This window comes from Exophiala bonariae (genome assembly GCF_035927105.1).
Source record: "Exophiala bonariae strain CCFEE 5792 chromosome Unknown scaffold_8, whole genome shotgun sequence".
NCBI classification, from domain to species: Eukaryota; Fungi; Ascomycota; class Eurotiomycetes; order Chaetothyriales; family Herpotrichiellaceae; genus Exophiala; species Exophiala bonariae.
In genome coordinates this window covers 179,925-198,730 of record NW_027042483.1, presented here as the reverse complement: position 1 = coordinate 198,730, position 18,806 = coordinate 179,925, and the positions used below count along the sequence as shown (strand labels likewise).

At 50.6% G+C, this 18,806-nt stretch overlaps 8 protein-coding genes across 8 annotated transcripts; 4 read left to right on the top strand and 4 right to left on the bottom strand.

Moving 5' to 3' along the window:
• Nucleotides 1-3,283: 3,283 nt before the first annotated feature.
• Nucleotides 3,284-4,792, top strand: LTR84_012509 (uncharacterized protein; the record flags this gene model as incomplete). The annotated part of the gene is made up of 4 exons (XM_064856029.1): nucleotides 3,284-3,290; nucleotides 3,433-3,692; nucleotides 3,747-3,903; nucleotides 3,957-4,792. 4 exons carry the CDS (start codon nucleotides 3,284-3,286, stop codon nucleotides 4,790-4,792), a joined length of 1,260 nt encoding a protein of 419 aa, XP_064707929.1.
• Nucleotides 4,793-5,560: 768 nt separating this feature from the next.
• LTR84_012508 (uncharacterized protein) lies at nucleotides 5,561-6,491 on the top strand (the record flags this gene model as incomplete). Its single annotated transcript, XM_064856028.1, has 2 exons — nucleotides 5,561-6,165; nucleotides 6,293-6,491. The coding sequence occupies 2 exons, from the start codon at nucleotides 5,561-5,563 to the stop codon at nucleotides 6,489-6,491; spliced, it is 804 nt and encodes a 267-aa protein (XP_064707928.1).
• Nucleotides 6,492-7,036: 545 nt separating this feature from the next.
• LTR84_012507 (uncharacterized protein) lies at nucleotides 7,037-9,772 on the bottom strand (the record flags this gene model as incomplete). The annotated part of the gene is made up of 1 exon (XM_064856027.1): nucleotides 7,037-9,772. One exon carries the CDS (start codon nucleotides 9,770-9,772, stop codon nucleotides 7,037-7,039), a length of 2,736 nt encoding a protein of 911 aa, XP_064707927.1.
• A 1,074-nt stretch (nucleotides 9,773-10,846) lies between these two features.
• Nucleotides 10,847-12,404, bottom strand: NUO49 (NADH:ubiquinone oxidoreductase 49kD subunit; the record flags this gene model as incomplete). Its single annotated transcript, XM_064856026.1, has 2 exons — nucleotides 10,847-11,605; nucleotides 11,721-12,404. The coding sequence occupies 2 exons, from the start codon at nucleotides 12,402-12,404 to the stop codon at nucleotides 10,847-10,849; spliced, it is 1,443 nt and encodes a 480-aa protein (XP_064707926.1).
• Nucleotides 12,405-12,731: 327 nt separating this feature from the next.
• LTR84_012505 (uncharacterized protein) lies at nucleotides 12,732-13,628 on the bottom strand (the record flags this gene model as incomplete). Its single annotated transcript, XM_064856025.1, has 1 exon — nucleotides 12,732-13,628. One exon carries the CDS (start codon nucleotides 13,626-13,628, stop codon nucleotides 12,732-12,734), a length of 897 nt encoding a protein of 298 aa, XP_064707925.1.
• A 783-nt stretch (nucleotides 13,629-14,411) lies between these two features.
• LTR84_012504 (uncharacterized protein) lies at nucleotides 14,412-15,591 on the top strand (the record flags this gene model as incomplete). Its single annotated transcript, XM_064856024.1, has 2 exons — nucleotides 14,412-14,456; nucleotides 14,512-15,591. 2 exons carry the CDS (start codon nucleotides 14,412-14,414, stop codon nucleotides 15,589-15,591), a joined length of 1,125 nt encoding a protein of 374 aa, XP_064707924.1.
• Nucleotides 15,592-15,834: 243 nt separating this feature from the next.
• Nucleotides 15,835-17,195, bottom strand: LTR84_012503 (uncharacterized protein; the record flags this gene model as incomplete). The annotated part of the gene is made up of 2 exons (XM_064856023.1): nucleotides 15,835-17,080; nucleotides 17,134-17,195. The coding sequence occupies 2 exons, from the start codon at nucleotides 17,193-17,195 to the stop codon at nucleotides 15,835-15,837; spliced, it is 1,308 nt and encodes a 435-aa protein (XP_064707923.1).
• Nucleotides 17,196-18,047: 852 nt separating this feature from the next.
• Nucleotides 18,048-18,782, top strand: LTR84_012502 (uncharacterized protein; the record flags this gene model as incomplete). Its single annotated transcript, XM_064856022.1, has 3 exons — nucleotides 18,048-18,179; nucleotides 18,230-18,271; nucleotides 18,339-18,782. 3 exons carry the CDS (start codon nucleotides 18,048-18,050, stop codon nucleotides 18,780-18,782), a joined length of 618 nt encoding a protein of 205 aa, XP_064707922.1.
• Nucleotides 18,783-18,806: the final 24 nt, after the last annotated feature.

The window sequence follows — 18,806 nt, the reverse complement described above, 5'->3', positions numbered from 1 at the left end:
GACGGCAAGATTCCTCAAACGATGTTTCAAAGCGCGAAGACCTGTCTGAATGATGCACTCACTTTTGGTTGCAAAAGGTCCAACTTATCAAAGCAGGTCAAGCCGAAAATTGATGCCACCTTACAAAAGTACCTCAACGATGGTGTCACCACCCAAAGACCCCGTCAAAGACGCTCTATGGCTGAGTTGTCAGATGGTGAAGCAGATGTCTACAGCTGTTTTGGCCGTCCCCATGTTGAGTGGCACGAATTCTTGGGATGGCACAGTGGCTGCATGCCTTGCAATAGTGTTGCAGGCAGCGCTCGTAAATGAGCTTTCAAAAGTTGTCAGTGATGAATTGTGCAGACCATGTTGTAGAGGGAGCGCTCCCGAACTTTATCGACCCTGTGGAATTTCCATGACAGAAACTGCTTACGGGTATCACAGTCTTGAGTACTGATCAATGATCTTCGAACTCTGTCATCCCGTGAACCTGGCGAAGTGGAGGTTTTCCTGCTGCTATTCCTATGTATACTGTGGACCCCTCCTTCTCAGCTCTGTTCTTATAAGACGGGGCAATAATATCCACGGCTACATACAACGAAGCTCGGTCAACACAACGTCTCAAATCCAGTTCTATTCATGCCCACACACGGTAAATCTCGATCTCAAGCGGTATGAGCAACATGCAAGACAGACGGGAAGTGTATACTGAAGGTTGTTGGCCGCTTGCTGGAATGCTGTGAGCACAACATATGAGACCCATGTCTACAACCTTACCGATACGCGCTGCTCAAAGCTTACCGTTGCGCATGAAACGATGAAGTGCATACCCCGCCACCGCAAACCTTGTGCCTGGGGAATATATCCTGATAAACTCGAAACACAGAATTGAGGATTGCGCCTGCTATGTTGATGGTCAAGATGCCGACGTATAATTCGGGATAGTGCTGGATGACACACGATTATTTCAATTGTTGTGAAAGGGGTGCGCCAGGATTGTAACCCACTTTGGATCCTACATCTGCACTCGATAAAATCCCACTGCTATCCCAGAACGGTATTAACAATGCCACGGAATAAATAATCGTCGTCCAGAACTGAAGGGAGAGGCCGAAGCGCTCATGGATGAAGAGCCAAAGGACGCAGAAGAAACGGAGATCAAGCTTGTCATCAAGCTAAAGAACGAGAACTCTAGAGTGTTTGGGTGAACGACCTGTACGAACAGCCGATTTATCGCGCTGAGGAGTACGAAGGTAGTGTCAACGTAGATGGTATAGCTGACGTGGAGAATTGTTGTCTTCCAATGACGGAATAAGTCCTTGACAAGATCCACGGCTATATTGCTCTTAGCGGAGCGATAGCACAGTATCATGGGCCGGTCGACTCACTGCTTACAAGTACAATCATCCACCATCCTTTGTTCTTAGACCACTCTTTTTGGGAGTTCAAGGTATGCACGGAAAGCAAGAGCAAGCATTACAAGGCTGGAGACCGTCGTGGTTATAAGACCACCATAAATACGTTAACTAGTGCCTGTATGCGGGGGTTCAAAAATTCATATGACTTACGCAGATTGCTGTCTGTCAAAGGGCAGCGTGGTGGTTGATATGATGCCCAGCAATAGGACCGAGGCGACTATTGTACCCCCAACGTAATTGGCGACGATGCCGAAGCATTACGGCCATGCACCGACGTTCTCTTTGCCAGTCTGATTCTGGTTTAGTGTGCTGGCAACATCGGCTTCAAAGTCAGCATCAATGAGCTCTTGCGGTGGATGCTGCTGCAATTCGGGTTCCTGGTACATAAGATGTGGAATGTATATGTTCAGCAACGCGGCGATCATTAGTGAAACTACCCCACACGACATAGATATCGAGCCATGCGGCTGGGGCAGCTATCGCATCGTACACGATCTTCATGATGCGACACCCAGACTTTCTCCTGCTGGTGCCGTTGATTCAGGACACAGCATGGAGTCCAGTCCAGCCTATAGTGCATATAGTGAGGTCAATAGAATTGCGACAGCGGCAACGAGGATTGAAAGAGGGATTTCGTTGTAGCAGAACGACTTCCCACGCGAATGGATGGTGGCAGCTGTATTGCGGCGCGGAGAACTTTCTAGCATGGAGAGTGCTGCTCACAAGCCTCTGTCATAGAAACCCGGCCGGGGAAGGAATCATCCGAAAGAATGGTAGAGCTACCTGTCGAATGCCAGCCGTGGCAATGACTGCATGCGCGAAGCTTTATATTGGCTGGACATTAGCCTTGCCATCTCTATGCAGAGCAATCACGGTGGCCAAAGCAGCTTGGGAAGCTTCTGATCTTGACCCGTGGCCTTTCAACGACCGGATTGTGCAGGATATGGACGACACAAATCAAGGCATAGAGGCTCAAGCTCTCAGCTGTGGTTCAAGACGTAGCCTAGATCCTCCAGTAGCAATGAAACTTGTTTGAGCATCATCGTTGTCAACCGAAGAGAGGTAGTATAATTCCGGTACGAAAGAAGTACTCCGTCGTGTTCTGATGCACTCAGGTTTTCTTTTGAGGCTTAGTGGGGATGATTGCGGCCCCATACCTCCCTCCAGCCCCTTTCTCGCTCTCCGAAATTTCGTTCAATCTAGCTTCAAACCGACTCTGAAAAGTGTACACCTATCCGTACAGTGGACCTGGTCGTTGTCGGTAGTGTTTGCGTTCTTTTCACCATTCTGATATGAACACGAGTTGTCGATCATTCCCATCTGTGAGAGTTTTAGTCTGAGAAGGGCAGCGGGGTATTCGCGCCAAGCATTCGTATCGCTGCCTTATGTAATCATTCAGATGGCTGCGGAAGGGTTGCCAGTAACCGAAGAAGAGATAGGATGGGGCCAGCAGCGTTACACAGTTTTCAGCCTTGAATGTTTCAGCCTGACTCTATCTGGTGACATGGGCCGAAGGATTGGTGATCGTCTCGTACTAGCTAGCGGACTGCAGGAAATGCCTGCTGCGCCTTCTTTTGCAATTCCCAGGAGGGCTATGCTCGTTCCCTCCCTAATCACGTGGGCCAAGGATTCCATCACCCCGCAGTTGAGCCCGTCGGGCGATGCCAACAGCCTGCGCCTGAGCCTGAGCACCCTCGACAACTGCGGCTGATCTGAACGTATGTTTCAGGCGGGATAGGAGTCTCGAGCTCTTGACTGCTGGCCGTCTCTGGTCTATCTACTCTACGAATTTCTCACTCTCACGTTGAATCTTCCTTGACACTTTCGACCCGGATCTTCCCAGAAGCGGTACTACAGGCGCCCTGCCTGAACCATTTGCAGCCATGAGTTGTAAGTTTCCCTCGAACGATAACATGACTTTTTATACGCTTCCTGTCGCGACCCTATCTTGAGAAATACCCAAATCATGGAAGTCTTCATTTCCGGGCGAAGTGATTATTCCTTGTACCATTGCTGACTATTCAACCTCTAGTCGCGGGCATGTTAAGCAAGCTGCAAGGCCAGCCTGATAGCTACGATAAGAAGTCCCAATATCGATTCGGAAAGACCCTCGGAGCGGGCACCTATGGAATCGTAAGAGAAGCCGAGTACCAAGGGGACAAATGTGCTGTCAAGATCATCCTCAAGAAAAGTGTTAAGGGCAATGAACAAATGGTCTACGATGAATTGAGGATGCTTCAAACACTGAGTCATCCTCACATCGTCAAATTTCAAGATTGGTTCGAGTCAAGGGTGCGCATGAGACGAATCAAGTATGAGGCCTAGCAGTGACTGACACAGATGCAGGACAAATTCTATATCGTCACTCAACTTGCTACTGGTGGGGAGTTGTTCGATCGAATTTGTGACAAGGGCAAGTTCACTGAGAAGGATGCCTCTCAGACAATCAAGCAAGTACTGGAGGCGGTCGACTATCTTCATGCGAAAAATATTGTTCACAGAGGTACTGGTTCTACCCTTCCTACAACGGAAATCGACAGCAATTGACTGGCACAGATCTGAAACCCGAAAATCTATTGTACCTCACGCGCGACCCCGACTCGCAGTTGGTCCTTGCCGACTTCGGCATCGCCAAAACTCTCGATAGCCCAGGTGCTGTACTCACGTCAATGGCCGGCTCATTTGGATATGCCGCTCCAGAAGTCATGCTCAAGCAAGGTCACGGAAAAGCGGTCGATATGTGGTCAATGGGTGTCATCACATACACTTTACTTTGTGGCTACTCTCCATTCCGCTCGGAGAACCTTCCAGATCTCGTGGATGAATGCAAGAGCGGACGAATCATATTCCACGAGAGATATTGGAAAGATGTCAGCAAAGATGCCAAAGAATTCATTCTTACCCTGTTACAGCCGGAACCCAAACGAAGGGCCACCAGCAGAGACGCTCTCAAACATATTTGGCTTACTGGTGAGACTGCTTCAGACCACGATCTCCTACCAGAGATCAGAGCCTATCTTGCAAAGGCAAAATTGAAGCGTGGTATCGAATTGGTCAAACTTGGCAATCGTATCGATGCTCTGAAGATACAGGAGGATATCCCAGAACCTGGTTCACCCGACGAAGGTGACATCCCCTCAAATGCTCAAAACGCCGCAGGCCTTGCTGTGAAAGAGCATATCAGAGGTGTTTCACCAGGTCGAGGACTCACTACCGACGAATCTTCTGAAAAGAGGCGGCTTAGTAGTGCTGCCAAGAGTGCAATATTCAGAGAAGTGGTACTCGCCAAAGTCCGTGAGATGAAAGACAAGGAACAATCCGACAAATTGGTCGCAGAGGTTACGAAAGAGCATGAAAGAAGAAAGAGTTTCTCAGGACCGGCACCCAAGTAGGCTGGAAGTTTCTTGCTACAGAACCGTTGTGTCGCGACAAGAGGTCACTACTCCCATTATTCCAGCGTGGTTGAATTGGTGTATCATTCAGAAAGGGCGTCAACAGTATCCTGATCAGTGAGAGTGTTCCGACGCTGCTTCAGATATGTGTCACTACTCTACTAGCAACTAGTATCATGGATCTTTCAGCAGCGTGTCTTGGTTACCATACCCTTAGCTTTAGCGAATAACGACGATTGATATTAATTGTCTGCCTAGACATTCGACAAGCATCGAGTAGCTCCGTACTCGCGTATAACCGGATGATGAATTCTTCAGCATACGCACTACCAGTGGGCTACCAGTGAGTTCCGATCCCTCGCCTTGTTGCGTGGTCTGCTTTTATTGGTGTAGTGGCTGTACCCCAGGGGGTCGCCTATCCAATGGGCAGTAGTACGGCACTTGATTGTGAAGGTTATCAACTGATCGTCCTCTTACACGGGAGAAATGCCTGTTCTTGTGAGGTATCCGCATAATTACTCCTTCCTAAGCATCTCATCCGTAGTATATCTCTATGTGCTGGTTCTCACAGACCTTCATGAATCGAGTTCTTGGTCGTTAACTCGATCGCCGCATCTCTTCTAACCAGGATTCTATTTCCTAGCTCGACGACTTCAGGGCAGGGTTCTCCGAGGCAATACTTCAGAGGAACTATCCATCATATTGTTCGCCCCTTCGCTCCTCATCCGCACCCACACAAGATCTCTAGAGGCGGACAGCAGAATTGCAATGGAAAGCTTCTTCAAAGACCGCGTCTACGCCATCTCCGGCGGCGCGTCAGGAATCGGACTCGCCACGAGCAAAGCACTTCTCCGCTACGGCGCCAAAGTCTCGATCGCGGACATCCGGATCCCCGAAACGCTGCACAACGAACTATCGCAGATTGTCGCAGCTGTGGACGAGAATATCTCCGCAGATGATATGATACTCCTCCAGACCGTTGACGTCCGCTCACGCGACGACGTCGACACGTGGATCGACGACACGGTCTACAAGTTCGGCGGGCTGGACGGCGCTGCGAACCTGGCGGGCACCATCCCTAAGGACCACAACGTCGGGACGATCGAGACGCAGACGGACGAGGATTGGGACTTCGTGTTTGGGGTTAACGTCTACGGTGTCATGAATTGTCTCCGGGCGCAGATGAAGTATATTGGGAAAGGCGAGGGCGCGAAGAAGGGTGGCAGTGTCGTCAATGCCGGCAGTGGCTTGAGTTTACAGGGGAGGGCGGGCACCAGTGCGTACACGGCGAGTAAGCACGCGGTGCTGGGCTTGACAAGATGTGTTGCGAAGGAGGTCGGTGGTAGGGGTGTCAGGGTCAATTGTATTGCGCCGTGAGTACCATTACGACTTTTTCTTCATCTCGATCCGATTCTTCCTTTCGCTTGCATCGGTATTGCATGAAAAGGGGGTTGGGTAAATTGTGCTTTGATCCTCGCTAACGATATATCAACTCAATAGTGGCTTCACAGAAACCCCGCTGATGAAGCAATCACAGAGCATTGAGGGATCGGGAGAGAAGGAAGATATTTCGACCACGGCCTTGGGGCGGTTCGCTCAGCCTCATGAGATCGCAGACACTATCGTGTACCTCCTAAGTGACAGAGCCAGCTTCGTCACTGGAGCAGTCATCTGTGCCGATGGCGGATGGCACTGTTAGAGCAACCTGGGTATCTAACAGGAATCACTGTTGTTGGATGGTGGGTGGCCCATTGAGGCAGAGCACAGTTCAAGGAGATTTGTTTCGCATCGTTACCTCAATATACACCACTTTCAGGGGCCAGGTGTCCGTGCAATGAAAAATGTCTTCCCGGGGCCGCAGAATCCCAACTCAGACAGACAAGTAATTGAGGCCAAGATATATGCCTTAAGAGGCAAGATATCGGTGCAAACGAAAAACCAGTTTCAGGGCCGTAGATCCTCAATTCAGCAAGCTCGTAATTTGTCAGAGACGAGGTCAAGGTATAGCTTTTGAGTTCCCTACTACCTAAGCGTGTACCTTGTGCCAAGCACGTATACGTGCATACCGGTGAGAGAAGGCATTGAAGCCTCATCACGCGACTTTTAGAAACTACATATCATTAGTCGAGCCTAGGTCTGTAGGCTAGATGTGGCCCAGCGAACGGACATGCTTACTAAACCCTAGTCGAAGACAATGTGACACTTACAGCTATTAAACCCCGTTCCGGTTCTGGATGTTGGGCATTACAACTCAAACCACACAACATTAGATTGTGCTGGCGCGAGTCTGTCCGCATTGAAAATCTCCGCCTGAAGCGAGACGATCACCTTACCGCCACCGCCTCCTTTCTCCGCCGACAGATCAAAAGCCGCATTGAACCGACCTTGCTTCCTGGTGAATACCTCACTCACTTTCTGTGACCCGTCCCTCAGCGCCTTGACACGGACCCTCTGCCCGGAGACACTCGGTGTAACAGTCCCAAAGACCTGGAATTTCCCATCACCAGGCTCCGTCCTCTCGAAGCGCTCATCCAATTTGATCTCACTTGATTCCTTGACCGTGACCGACAGTCTAATGCCCCCAATCTTCAAGGACGAGGAGGTAGGGTACTCGCCATCGCAAAGCGGTTTAGTGTAGTGCCTCGTCGCGTAGCCTTCGACGCGGACGTCGGCGTACGGGACTTTCAAATGGCTGAGCGGCGCGGTGGGGATAACGAGAAGATCGAGGGTTTCTTCGCCCAGGCCCTCGAGCCAGACATGGCTCTTGGGGAAATAGGCGTGGAATCCCTCGGGGACGCCAGAGACGCCGAGGAAGATGCGCGTGCGTTCTTGGAACGGGTTGCGGACGGCGATCGGGAATTCGACGGGGTCGGCGACGAGGGAGGACCCGCTGCCACCGGGACTCGTGTCGAAGTTGAAGATGTTCTCCTGCGCCGCGTTGTTGCTGGCAGAGTACTCGTCGGCTTTGTGGGAGATGACGACTTTCATACACGTGTGCTGCGCAACGGAGGGGCGCCACGGTTTCCACCACATCCAATCTACGGTGTTCGGAGGAATCGTGAGGAAGGTTTGCGAGGATAGTGGCGTCCAGGTGCCGTTGTCTCCGACGCCCGGCGGCGTGATTGAGTACCACGTCACCTTGACGTTGTTCGCGGGAAGGAACCCATAGTTCTGGATGCGCGCCCAGAACCGGTTGACCTCTCCCACGGCGGGTCTGTCGCCGCTAAGGATAGGGAGGCCGGTGGTTGGGTTTGTATAGTCGTATGTGCCGAAGGGGTCGCGGTCGATCCAGATGTCCGGGGTCTCCCAATTGGGACCGTGATCCCAGTCGGTGATGCGGAGGTCGTAGAGGCCGTCGCGGTTCTCCCCTGACGGTTGGCGCCATTCCACTCTCACACGGCACACTCGTGGCCTATCCTCGACGTTGTCGTCGAGTACTTGGATGCGGATGTTGCGCAGGGGATCTTCGGCTGTTTGCCCTGTCGTAAGCAGGACGGCGTTGTCTTGGAGAAGGGTGATGAAGCGAACGCGAAAATTGTTGGCCGAAGGAGCAGTACCCGGTGCTGGACCGGTGGTGACTTTCGTAACCAGGACACCTGCATCCGGGCCACCGAACGTGGATAAACCTGTATCGTAGAGAATAGAAGGTAAATCGGGAGTCTGCCTGACCTCGACAAAGTAGTATAGATCGGCAAAGACCTTGATTTTGATCAAGTGATAGCGGTCGGAAGCTGCGTGATCGATCTCCTCGTCTCCGTGTGCCACCAGCTCGACATCCTTTCGAAAGACACCGCCACCGCTTGTATCGGTATAGTCGGGAATATCGGGGTGAGACAGGATATTCTCAGGCTTGTAAAATTGCTGCTGGTCCATGAAGTACCCAGAAAACATGGGGTGAAGAGTGTGGTTGCCCATAAGGTCAAAGTTCTGCGCACTGGCCTCCCAATCCTCGACACCATCCCCAACGTAGATGTCTTCTTCGTAGCCTGTGGTGCCAACACCGTTTCCACCTTCGACAAGTGAGTGACCAATTTCGTGAGCAATTCGATCCCATGTGGAATTATGGGCAACAGCAATAAGCCCTTTTCCCGAGTCCATACCAACGGTCGGGTGTTTATCAGTGTCGTGTTGCCACCCCCTGATACGGTCCTCTCCTGGAGGTGAAGGAAGGTAGATACACGTGCACATTGTCACAAAGTCATTCGGTTCGATTGGCGTCGCGAGGTCACGCGCATGATCAGCGCATTCCTTCCAAAGCTCCGAGAGGACCAACTCGTCAATGTTCGGATATCCCTTCCCACCAGCGGCACCTTTGAAGTAATGGGTTGACGGCTGCGAAAGCGAAAACAAAGCGACAAAAGTGAACTGAACGTCGAGCTTATTATAGCTGATTTGGCTGTAGTACGTCGAAACAGTGGTGCATTTGGCCGTGGTATTGGAAGCAAAGTTGGCGGGCGCCGTCTTGTCGCTTGGCTGGCATAAGACTACAAGCACTTTGCGCACAATCGGAAAGGATGTAGGCGGACCAGGCCCTCCAAGAATTCGGCCAGCAAGGCTGATAGGTGGTCCATCAGCCTCTTCTTTGATGAGATGTGGTTCAATGACCTTGAAGATACCTCTACTGGTCGCTTTCCCCTCGCTAGACGTGTTCACAACGTGAATGGCACCGGATTTGGCATGATTGTTACTGATGACCACCATCCGGTTTGGTTGGGCTTCGACAACGAGAGCCCTGGCACCAGCAATGGTAACTTCGTTGTCCTCCCGGTTCGAAGCGAATCCATTGCCAACAAGAACAATCATCGAGCCCCCCGTACCTTGACGAGGGTAGAAATCTGTGATGACACATTCGGAAGGCTTGAAGGAGTACTGTTCCTGGGAGCGTCTGAGGGCCTGGCTATCCAAGACGTATGGTGCAATATCTAGACCAGTGTTCTGCAAACGCAGGCGAGGTCCGAAATCATCTCCTTTACCGGCCATAGCTGTTTGAGGAGGGGCACGTTGCGAAAGAGTTTGGATGAAGGAAAAAGGGCCACAATGGCTATTAATAAATAGAGACGCCTTGCGGAGGTCCAGCAGCCCTCCAACACCCTGGTGCTCAACGATTTATCCTTGATTGAACCTCCATTCCGGAGAATACGAGCCCCAATAAGCTCCTGGACTCTTTCATTTCATCCCACACCACAAGCGACATTCATCAGTATCGTAGTATCGTGGGGAGGGCTGCAGAAAAGCCATGATCAGCTGAAAGTAGGGCTGAATCACACCCTGCAGGCTTTCCGAAGTAGCTTTATAAGAGTACACGTGCGAGACACGAGCGACCCGACCATAGCCACTCGGGGTGCGCAGATAAAGCCTTGATACGACCACTTCTCTACCTGACTACCTCGTAAAAGTTTTTATGTTAAATAAGCTTGGCTTCGGTCCACTCCCCAACTTCCTAGGCGAGCGATTATGCACTTAGTTTTCCTGTAGGGCCACGCGAGCTACTAGCTAGAAAACAGAAGAACTCATTATCGTTACGAAGTACCTATACGGCGACCGCCCTTACTAAAAAGAGGAAGGCTGGAGATAATACTTACACCGGTTACAACTAAGTTCATATACGAGTACTAAGAACTTATCACGGGACGCTATACTAGGGAATTACTGCTAATCCTTAACAGCCGACAAATACGTCTTACTACGTACTAGATGCGTAATTTAATTAACATAGTAGGGAGATGAACAGCCTCCATGAGTAGAGACAATAGAGACAATTCGACAATTCCTGAAGTGCATTTCCTACTGCTAAGCCTTCAACAACTTCAGTATAGAGGGACTCTCTTCACTGTACACCACCAAAACAGCAATTGGGAACTTGAAAATAGGTAGGGTTAGCTCCTTAAGTCAAGATATATGTATCTAGAGCAGTATCAACGAGACTACGGGCCCTTTGCTTGCACTTTCCGCCCGCTTCCGCATTTCACTGGGTTTTCAGTCTTTATTCACTCCGAGCGCTCCATTCACTTCCTTTCATGCCAACGACGACCTCTGGACATAGCTGTGCATGGCCTATCGGTCAACTTCTCCGAAGACCAAATCCATAGTGCCGATAATCGCAACGGCATCAGCTAGGAGATGCCCACGGCTGATTTGATCAAAACATCCAAGATGAGCGAAACCCGGGGCCCGTACTTTGCACCGGTATGGCCGCTCAGAGCCATCACTCACTAGGTAAACACCCATTTCGCCTTTGGGGGCCTCGATGGCGCTATAGGTATCGCCGGGAGGGACGGTGTATCCCTTTGTGAACAGAAGAAAGTGGTGGATGAGTGCTTCCATATTCTCCTTCATGGCAGCGCGAGGAGGGGGGGCGATCTTGTAATCCTCAACTTTGACTGGCCCAGGAGGCATTTGGTTGAGACATTGGAAGATTATGCGTAATGATTGACGGAACTCCTCCATTCGGCACAAATACCGGTCATAGCAGTCGCCATTCTGTCCGACAGGGACATCGAACTCGACTTTGTCGTATGCGTCATAAGGCTGGCTTTTTCGGATGTCCCAGGGGACGCCAGAGCCTCTCAGCATGACACCGGAAAAGCCGTAATTTAGTGCATCTGCGGCGGAAACGACACCAATATTCTTGGTCCGTCCAATCCAAATTCGGTTGTCGGTGAGAAGCTCCTCGGTTTCATCGATACGGTCACTGAATTGAGTTGCCCAGGCGTAAATGTCGTCCAACAGACCAAGGGGTAGGTCGGCTTTGACACCACCAGGACGGACATATGCTGCGTGAAGTCGGGCACCGGAAACGCGTTCGTAAAATTCCTAGCATTTTTCGTAAGTGGCTTTGATCAGGTTACGTTCTGGAAAAGGGCATAACAATTGAAACACGTGGTAGGAAAGGGCATATTAATCGGGGTATATGGGAGAACGGGCATACCATGAGTTTCTCTCGTTCTTCGAAGCCCCACAAGAAAGGCGTTAATGCGCCGACATCCATGGCGTGAGATAGAATGGACATCAGGTGGTTCAAGATTCGGGTGATTTCGCCAAACAATACGCGGATATATTTTGCTCTTTCGGGAATGTCAATGTTGAGCAACTTCTCGACGGCCAGAGAGAAACATTGTTCGTTGGTCATCATGGAGACATAATCGAAGCGATCAAAGTATGGTAGAGCTTGAAGATAGGTCTTATATTCAATCAGTTTTTCTGTGCCACGGTGGAGGAGGCCAACATGGGGATCTGCGCGAATAATCTCTTCGCCATTGAGTTCGAGGATGAGACGAAGCACACCATGGGCGGCAGGATGCTGGGGTCCGAAGTTGACGGTATAATGACGGATCTTTCTCGATTCATAGTCGTCACCAAGATTGGTGTCCGGAGCTCTATTGATCAAGCTTCCTTCCTGTTCGATATGCTGGCGTGAAAATGAGGAATCCGTGGAGGTAATGGTTGTACCCAAAGAGCCATGACCTTCTGCATGTTCGGCGCTGCGAGGGGCGCTGATGGAAAGGGCGCGTGAAAGGAGAGGCGACTGTCTGGATACAGCTTGAAAGGAGGGTCGAAGACAAAGTCGCTTTGCTGAATGCCTGCCTGCGGCTCGTGCTAACGAAGCGGCCATTGTCGATAAAGATGGCCTATGGCCCAGGGGTGAAGCTGAAGAGGGTTGTGAGCAAGCAGCTGCCGAGATGGTTGGGCCGGGCTTGAAGTTAAGACGCAGGCATCCGGACGTGGTAGAGAGGGCGAGAAATCAATTACGATGACATTAACCACCGACTGTGAGCTTTCAAAGCAGCTGTTCTGATTGGCCTACAACAGACGACTAGTGTGGACTTAGCTCCACACCAACCACTAACATTCCAGGTACGAGGTACGACAATCCTCATCCCCCACGTATTCGGATCTCTCTTTATTTTCCCTCCCTCATACCAATCCATCATCCACCCATTCAATCACTCGAGTAGCAGCCGTTCTCGATGTCTTCAACGAGCGATGCATGTGTAGGTACCCATCCTAGTTGTCTCCTGGTCTTGGCGCTTGAAACTGGATTATCAGCATCAATTGCCAAGGCCAACCAGCCGAAGTGTGCTGCCACTTCCTCCCCGGTTTTGCTGCCCGTGGGTATGTTGAGCTTCTTCCCAATCGCCTGTGCTATGTCCTTCATTGGAATGCCTTCCTCAGCCACAGCATGAAATATAGACCCAGCGGTTGCCTGCTCGAATGCTAGTAGGAATATCTTGGCCGTGTCTAGGTAATGTATTGCAGGCCAGCGATTCAGTCCCTCCCCAGGATAAGCTGAGACTCCTGTGGATTGAGCAACTTTGACAATTGCCGCAATAAACCCTTTATCGCCGGGACCGTGATTCGTCGGTGGCAGCCGAATGACGGACACGCGCACCCCCTTGGAGACAAAGGACAGCGCTATGTTTTCTGCAACACCACGAATGGCGGTTGGCCGTTCAAGCTCCAGAGCGAAATCTTCGGTACACACTTGACCTAGCGGAAGTGGTAAAGTGCCAGCGGTTATAATGAAGGGACGACCGGTTCCTTCCAATGCGGTCCCAATGGCTTCTATGGCGACTCTGTCCTTCATGCAATTGCCGACATAGTTGGAGAAGTCGTGATCAAAAGCGAGGTGTATCACACCATCTGATGCAACAGCACCCTCTTTGAGACTGTCCGGGTCCTCCAAAGAACCCCGCTGGACTTCGGCACCGGCAGCAAGGAGAGATTCCGCCCCTTTGTCGGAACGCGTTAGACCCAGGACACTGTGACCTGCATTCAGTAACTCCTTGACAACTGCACGGCCAATATAGCCTGTTGCTCCCGTGACGAATACACGCATGCTGCTTAAGTTTGAAGCTATGGACTAGGGCTTGGGTTCCGGTTGCTCAAAGATTGGGTCTTGTACGGAGAGGTTCAAACGTGTGCAGGATACTTTTTGCTTGACTTTATAGCTGAAATAAAAGAGGATCGCGCAACACAGAGAGAATAATACAGTCCTAACTCCAGGGCCACGTTATTACCGGCACAACGCAACGTCTGAAACGGGACTACCTCGCCCAATCATCTTGCAGAGAATACGAGAATGGGAATGGTTGCGACGCCAAAACTAAGGCTGGTACAAGTTCCGGATACATATTCTCTTTTACCGTGGATCTGCATAGTATATTATGATGTCAAGCCTGACAGTGTACGAAGGAACTGACTGAGCTTTTCAAAACGAGCTGAGCCAACGTCTAGCCAGGTTGACAAGCAGGATCGCATAATAGGGTGCTACTTTTGAAATGTACTTTACATTTTGTAACACTAGGCATCTATTACCCCCGACCAGAGTTGCTGCTAGACTAGAATCGCTACATCGAGGTTTGCAAGGCAATTGTTAGATCTTGAGAGTGATCTCATTCTTGATCAAGAGTAGGTAGGTAACTTTATTCGAGGGCTGAACTGGGTAGGCGCTGTTATTGAGGCGCTAGCCTCGCATTAGCAGGATTAGCTCCGCGGCTGACTTGCCTGATCAAGGTCTGCGGGGTTAATTTTTCGAAATGTCCGAGCAAGCCTTCCTGAACTTTTTTCGCAGTCTGGGCTTGCACGTCGACACCAACGCTCACCTAACGAGCAGAGCAACATGGCTCCTGTAGTACCCTCACAGGATAGCCTAGACCGGCGGAAGGTAGGAAGATCTTTCCAAGCACTTCTACGAAACAATATTGACCAATGTTCTCCAGGTAGTCGGCATCAACGCAGAAACCGTCACCAACATCACCGCTACCGATTTCCCAAATCACCACGCAGGTGAAGATCTCGCATGGTCGCTCGAGAAATTCAAAACCAACCTGCGAGTCCAATTCCACCAAAATCAAGAACACGAAGCCACGTTCTCCCTCATCGGCGTCGACGCCTCCTTGGCCAATGCCTTCCGCCGCATCCTTCTCGCCGAAGTGCCCACTCTCGCCATAGAAAAAGTCTACATTGAGAACAACACCTCCGTCATCGCCGACGAAGTTCTCGCACACCGATTGGGTCTCATCCCATTAAAAGGCAGTCTCGAGGGCCTTTCATGGCTGAAATGGTTCATTGGACCCAATCCAGAAATCGGCTTCGAAGGCATGGAACGCTCGGATTACAACACCGTCGTCCTCCACTTGAAAGTCAAGTGCGAGCGCAACCCAGACGCCGACAAGAATGCCACGGAACCGGAGGAGAAATACATTAACAGCAGCGTCTATTCGCGGCACATCAAATGGCAGTCCACGGGCCTGCAGGAGAAATACTTCAAGAATGGACCCATAGAACCCGTCAGTCCAGATATTTTGATCACGAAAATGCGGCCAGGCCAGGAACTCGATATGATCATACATGCACACCTAGGCATCGGCGCCGACCACGCCAAATTCAGCCCCGTCGCTACGGCCACCTACCGCCTCCTCCCGACCATCACAATCACAAAGCCCATCGTCGGGGCCGATGCGAAGAAGTTCCAGAAATGCTTCCCACCAGGCGTGATTGGCCTTGAGCGTCTCACAAACTACGAAGCCGAGAGCCAGCAGGCAGGCTACCGAGGCCACTGGGGTGAGGAGAAAGCCGTCGTACTTGATGCCATGCGCGACACAGTCTCGAGGGAAGTCCTCCGCCACGACGAGTTCAAGGACAAAGTCAAGCTGGGTAGAGTTCAAGACCATTTCATCTTCAATGTGGAGAGTACTGGTCAATTTCCCAGCGACATGCTGTTCCTTGAGAGTGTCAATGTGCTAAAGTACAAGGCGAAGAGGTTACTTCGGGCGTTGGATGCGATGGAGGGCCGATAAAATGTTTTCTGAAAGACCGTGTAACATTTGCCGACGCAAACAGCCCTTGACGATGTGATGCATTAAGAAAATGGCGTTCTCAGCATTGCAACTTCTTCCTATTTCTTCGGCTGGAAGAACTTTAGATACTTCGGATTGCAAAATCAAAAACAGGCGCTATTTCCTCCAGACCATGCATGCTATGCTCCATTTTCACCACCTGCTTTGCACTCCAGTCTGGTTTGATCCCCCTGTATGAATGCATCACTTGAACGACAATCGGAATTTGAACGAGATCTGGAATGCCAGATCAGACACGCCCACCTCCTCGCCATCACTCAACAGATCTCGGAGCTTTTTGGTCAAGTTCGGCCTCGTCTGCTCTTCCAGGCTCTTGGGCGCTTGGACATATAGCGTCTTCGCTTCGGTGCGAATGCTTGGCTTCTTCAATTGCGCTTCCGCTCGCTCTGCCAGACCGGCTAGGAAGTCCTCAAGCGTCATCTCCGGGTCAACTGTAATATTCTGCGCAAGATTACCGCACACAGGACAATCATCCTTCTTCTCGGCCGCGAAAGTGTATGTGTACAGGCCTGCTTCGTTCGAGTCGCCCGTATACATCATGTAGTTTTCAAGAAAGGGTGCACAGGATGTGGCGATCTTCAGCGCCTCGTTGCAGCAGGCGGCGGCGATGATGGCGTTGGTGCTGGCAATGGCTGGGATGATGTTCTTGACCACCCCTTGGGTCATGGAGTATGTGACCCCTGAAATGTTAAACTCTTTCGCTCGGGCAAGAGCTTTGGTGTAGAGCCAAGTAATGTGTTCTGGATCGTCGGTGTCGAGGGTATCATCCTTCCGTTGCTCCTCCCATGCGATAATGTGAGCCCATTCGATGCAATGCTGGGGTTGTCGCGGAATGGTTGCCAGGGTGCAGAGCGGTACAGCCGCCCTGGGTGCATGCATAGATAACTGACATTCGATACATGAGGTGAGAGAAGGGAGAATAACACGTGCCTGGCCTTTGAAACCTTCCGTTCCGCCATCAATCAGAGGTTTGAGAGATTCCGGGTTGTCCATATCGACCATATCGACCAATGTAGCGTTGATCCATCTCCGAGCCTCGATACTGTCAAGTCCACACACAACCAGTTTGAATTGCATATAGTAGTCTTCGTCTTTGTCTTGAATTTTCCCGTTGTATGGTGTGATCTTCACTCCAGGAACACGCTTCTCCACGAACGCGGCTGCCACTTCAGCTTTTGATTTACCAACATCCGCCTGACGAAAAAGGAATTGTCGGTTTAGATTCGAGACATCGATGGTGTCCATGTCAATGACATGAATGTCTTTGAATCCTGATAGTGCGAGGTTCTTCAATATCTCACATCCAAGCCCACCCGCACCAATCACTAATACCCTTGAGGTTTCCAGTGCATCTATGGTCTCTTCACCAGGAACGAATTCTTCTCCTGCATATGGCGATGTTGTTGAAAGTACCTTGTTCAGGTAAGTCCTTGTATATGTCAGTCTACAACTCCCGGGCGTGTTCCTACCCTCAGGTCTTACCATCGATCTTGTGGCTGCGTGGCGCTACCGTTGACCAAAAGAGCCGAGATCGGTATTGACATTGTAGGTGAAGTTAATCGTCTAGCTTCCAGTGATCACAGATTTGTCACACTCATACCATCCCACCAACAATGTCCAGTGTGAATTTGCCCTAGGGAGTCAAGCCAACCCCAAGCCTAACTGATGCAGTACCGAGGAAGCTTCCGGATGCTTGCCTTGCCTGTCCTCGATCTTTCAGAAGGCCCTCAGATCGTGGCCCTTACCTCTGAAAATTAAAATCAAGGACCTTGCGGATTGGAGGCTGTTGATGAATGAGTAACAGTACCTGATCGAGGAAGGTATTGAGTTAAAGTAGCGGGTGACGCCCAGACAGAAGCGGCAATGAGGATTCACCATTTAGGCACTTGTCTTGGCGCCTGTACCTTTGAGATTGCCCAAATGGTGCAATAATGTGTTATGGCTGATCTTCTCTTCCCATTGAGTATCTTCGTTTCTCACGTCATCGTATAAGGACTTCAACCTTGAGTATCCGCTGCCCAACAAAGGTAGGCGGTCCACTCAAATCTCCATCAGGGATACATCAAGGACGACTTCGGACACTCGCCCACACTGCAAGTATCGAAGCATGACTAATTGCAGGATTGGATGATGAAGTTGACTGGTGAATTCTACAAGTCAATTGGCCACAAATGTGCTCATTCTGATTCAATAGCGTACGGAGTACTCCATATCTTGGGTGACATCGACAGATGATTTCGAGGACCCCTTTCTACTACTATTTGATGCGTTGGTCCATTTCGCTATTCCACTCGACGATTCTTATATCGTCTCAAAGCTGCCGAGATTGTTGCGATTTTCATGACCAAGTTGATCATTAGGAGCCCTCTGTTGTACCACGCGCCCACGTCAAATCAATGCTGTCTCAACGTGGCCAGAAAAGTGCCGCACGCCAGGATGTCCCCTGGCGGTTCGCACCTGGAGGAGGCAACCGCTACGATCCTCACAAGAACCCTGCAGGAGTCATATCCTTCGCCCTAGCCGAAAATGTGATTGCCTTGCTGTAATACATTGAAGCAAAGTCACTGACCAATAATAGCACCTTGTTAAGAAAGAACTTGGTGACTATGTGAGAGACAATGTAAGTCGACTTGGCGGCCAAGCTCCGCGTAGCCACTTAACATTGGCCTATGTTCATGCTGTTGCAGGTAGTGATCCCCGATGATGCTTTCACATATGGATTTAGTACCATGGGTGGACCTCTCTTCCCGGATGCTATGGCTCAACATCTCAATCGCTTCTTCAACCCAGTCAAGCCTGTCGAATCAAACCAGGTTATAAGCGCGTCATCTCTGACTGCCATTCATGAAATGGTAGGTAGTGCCCTCGGAGATCCTGGTGATGGGATCTTGGTTAGTCGACCGGTGTACGGGCGCTTCGAGCTGGACTTCGGTAATACCAATGACCTTAACATCGCTTATGCAGACTGCTCTGGAATTGACCCTTTCTCGTTGGAGGTAATTCCAAGATTGCAGTCAGCACTTGACAGCTATGCGTCACCAAGTGGGCGCATCAAAGCCCTGCTTATCGTCAATCCTCACAATCCCCTAGGTGCGGAAGCAATAACACCACTCTTGGGAGAATTAGGCTGATGCGAGATGGACAGGGAGGTGCTA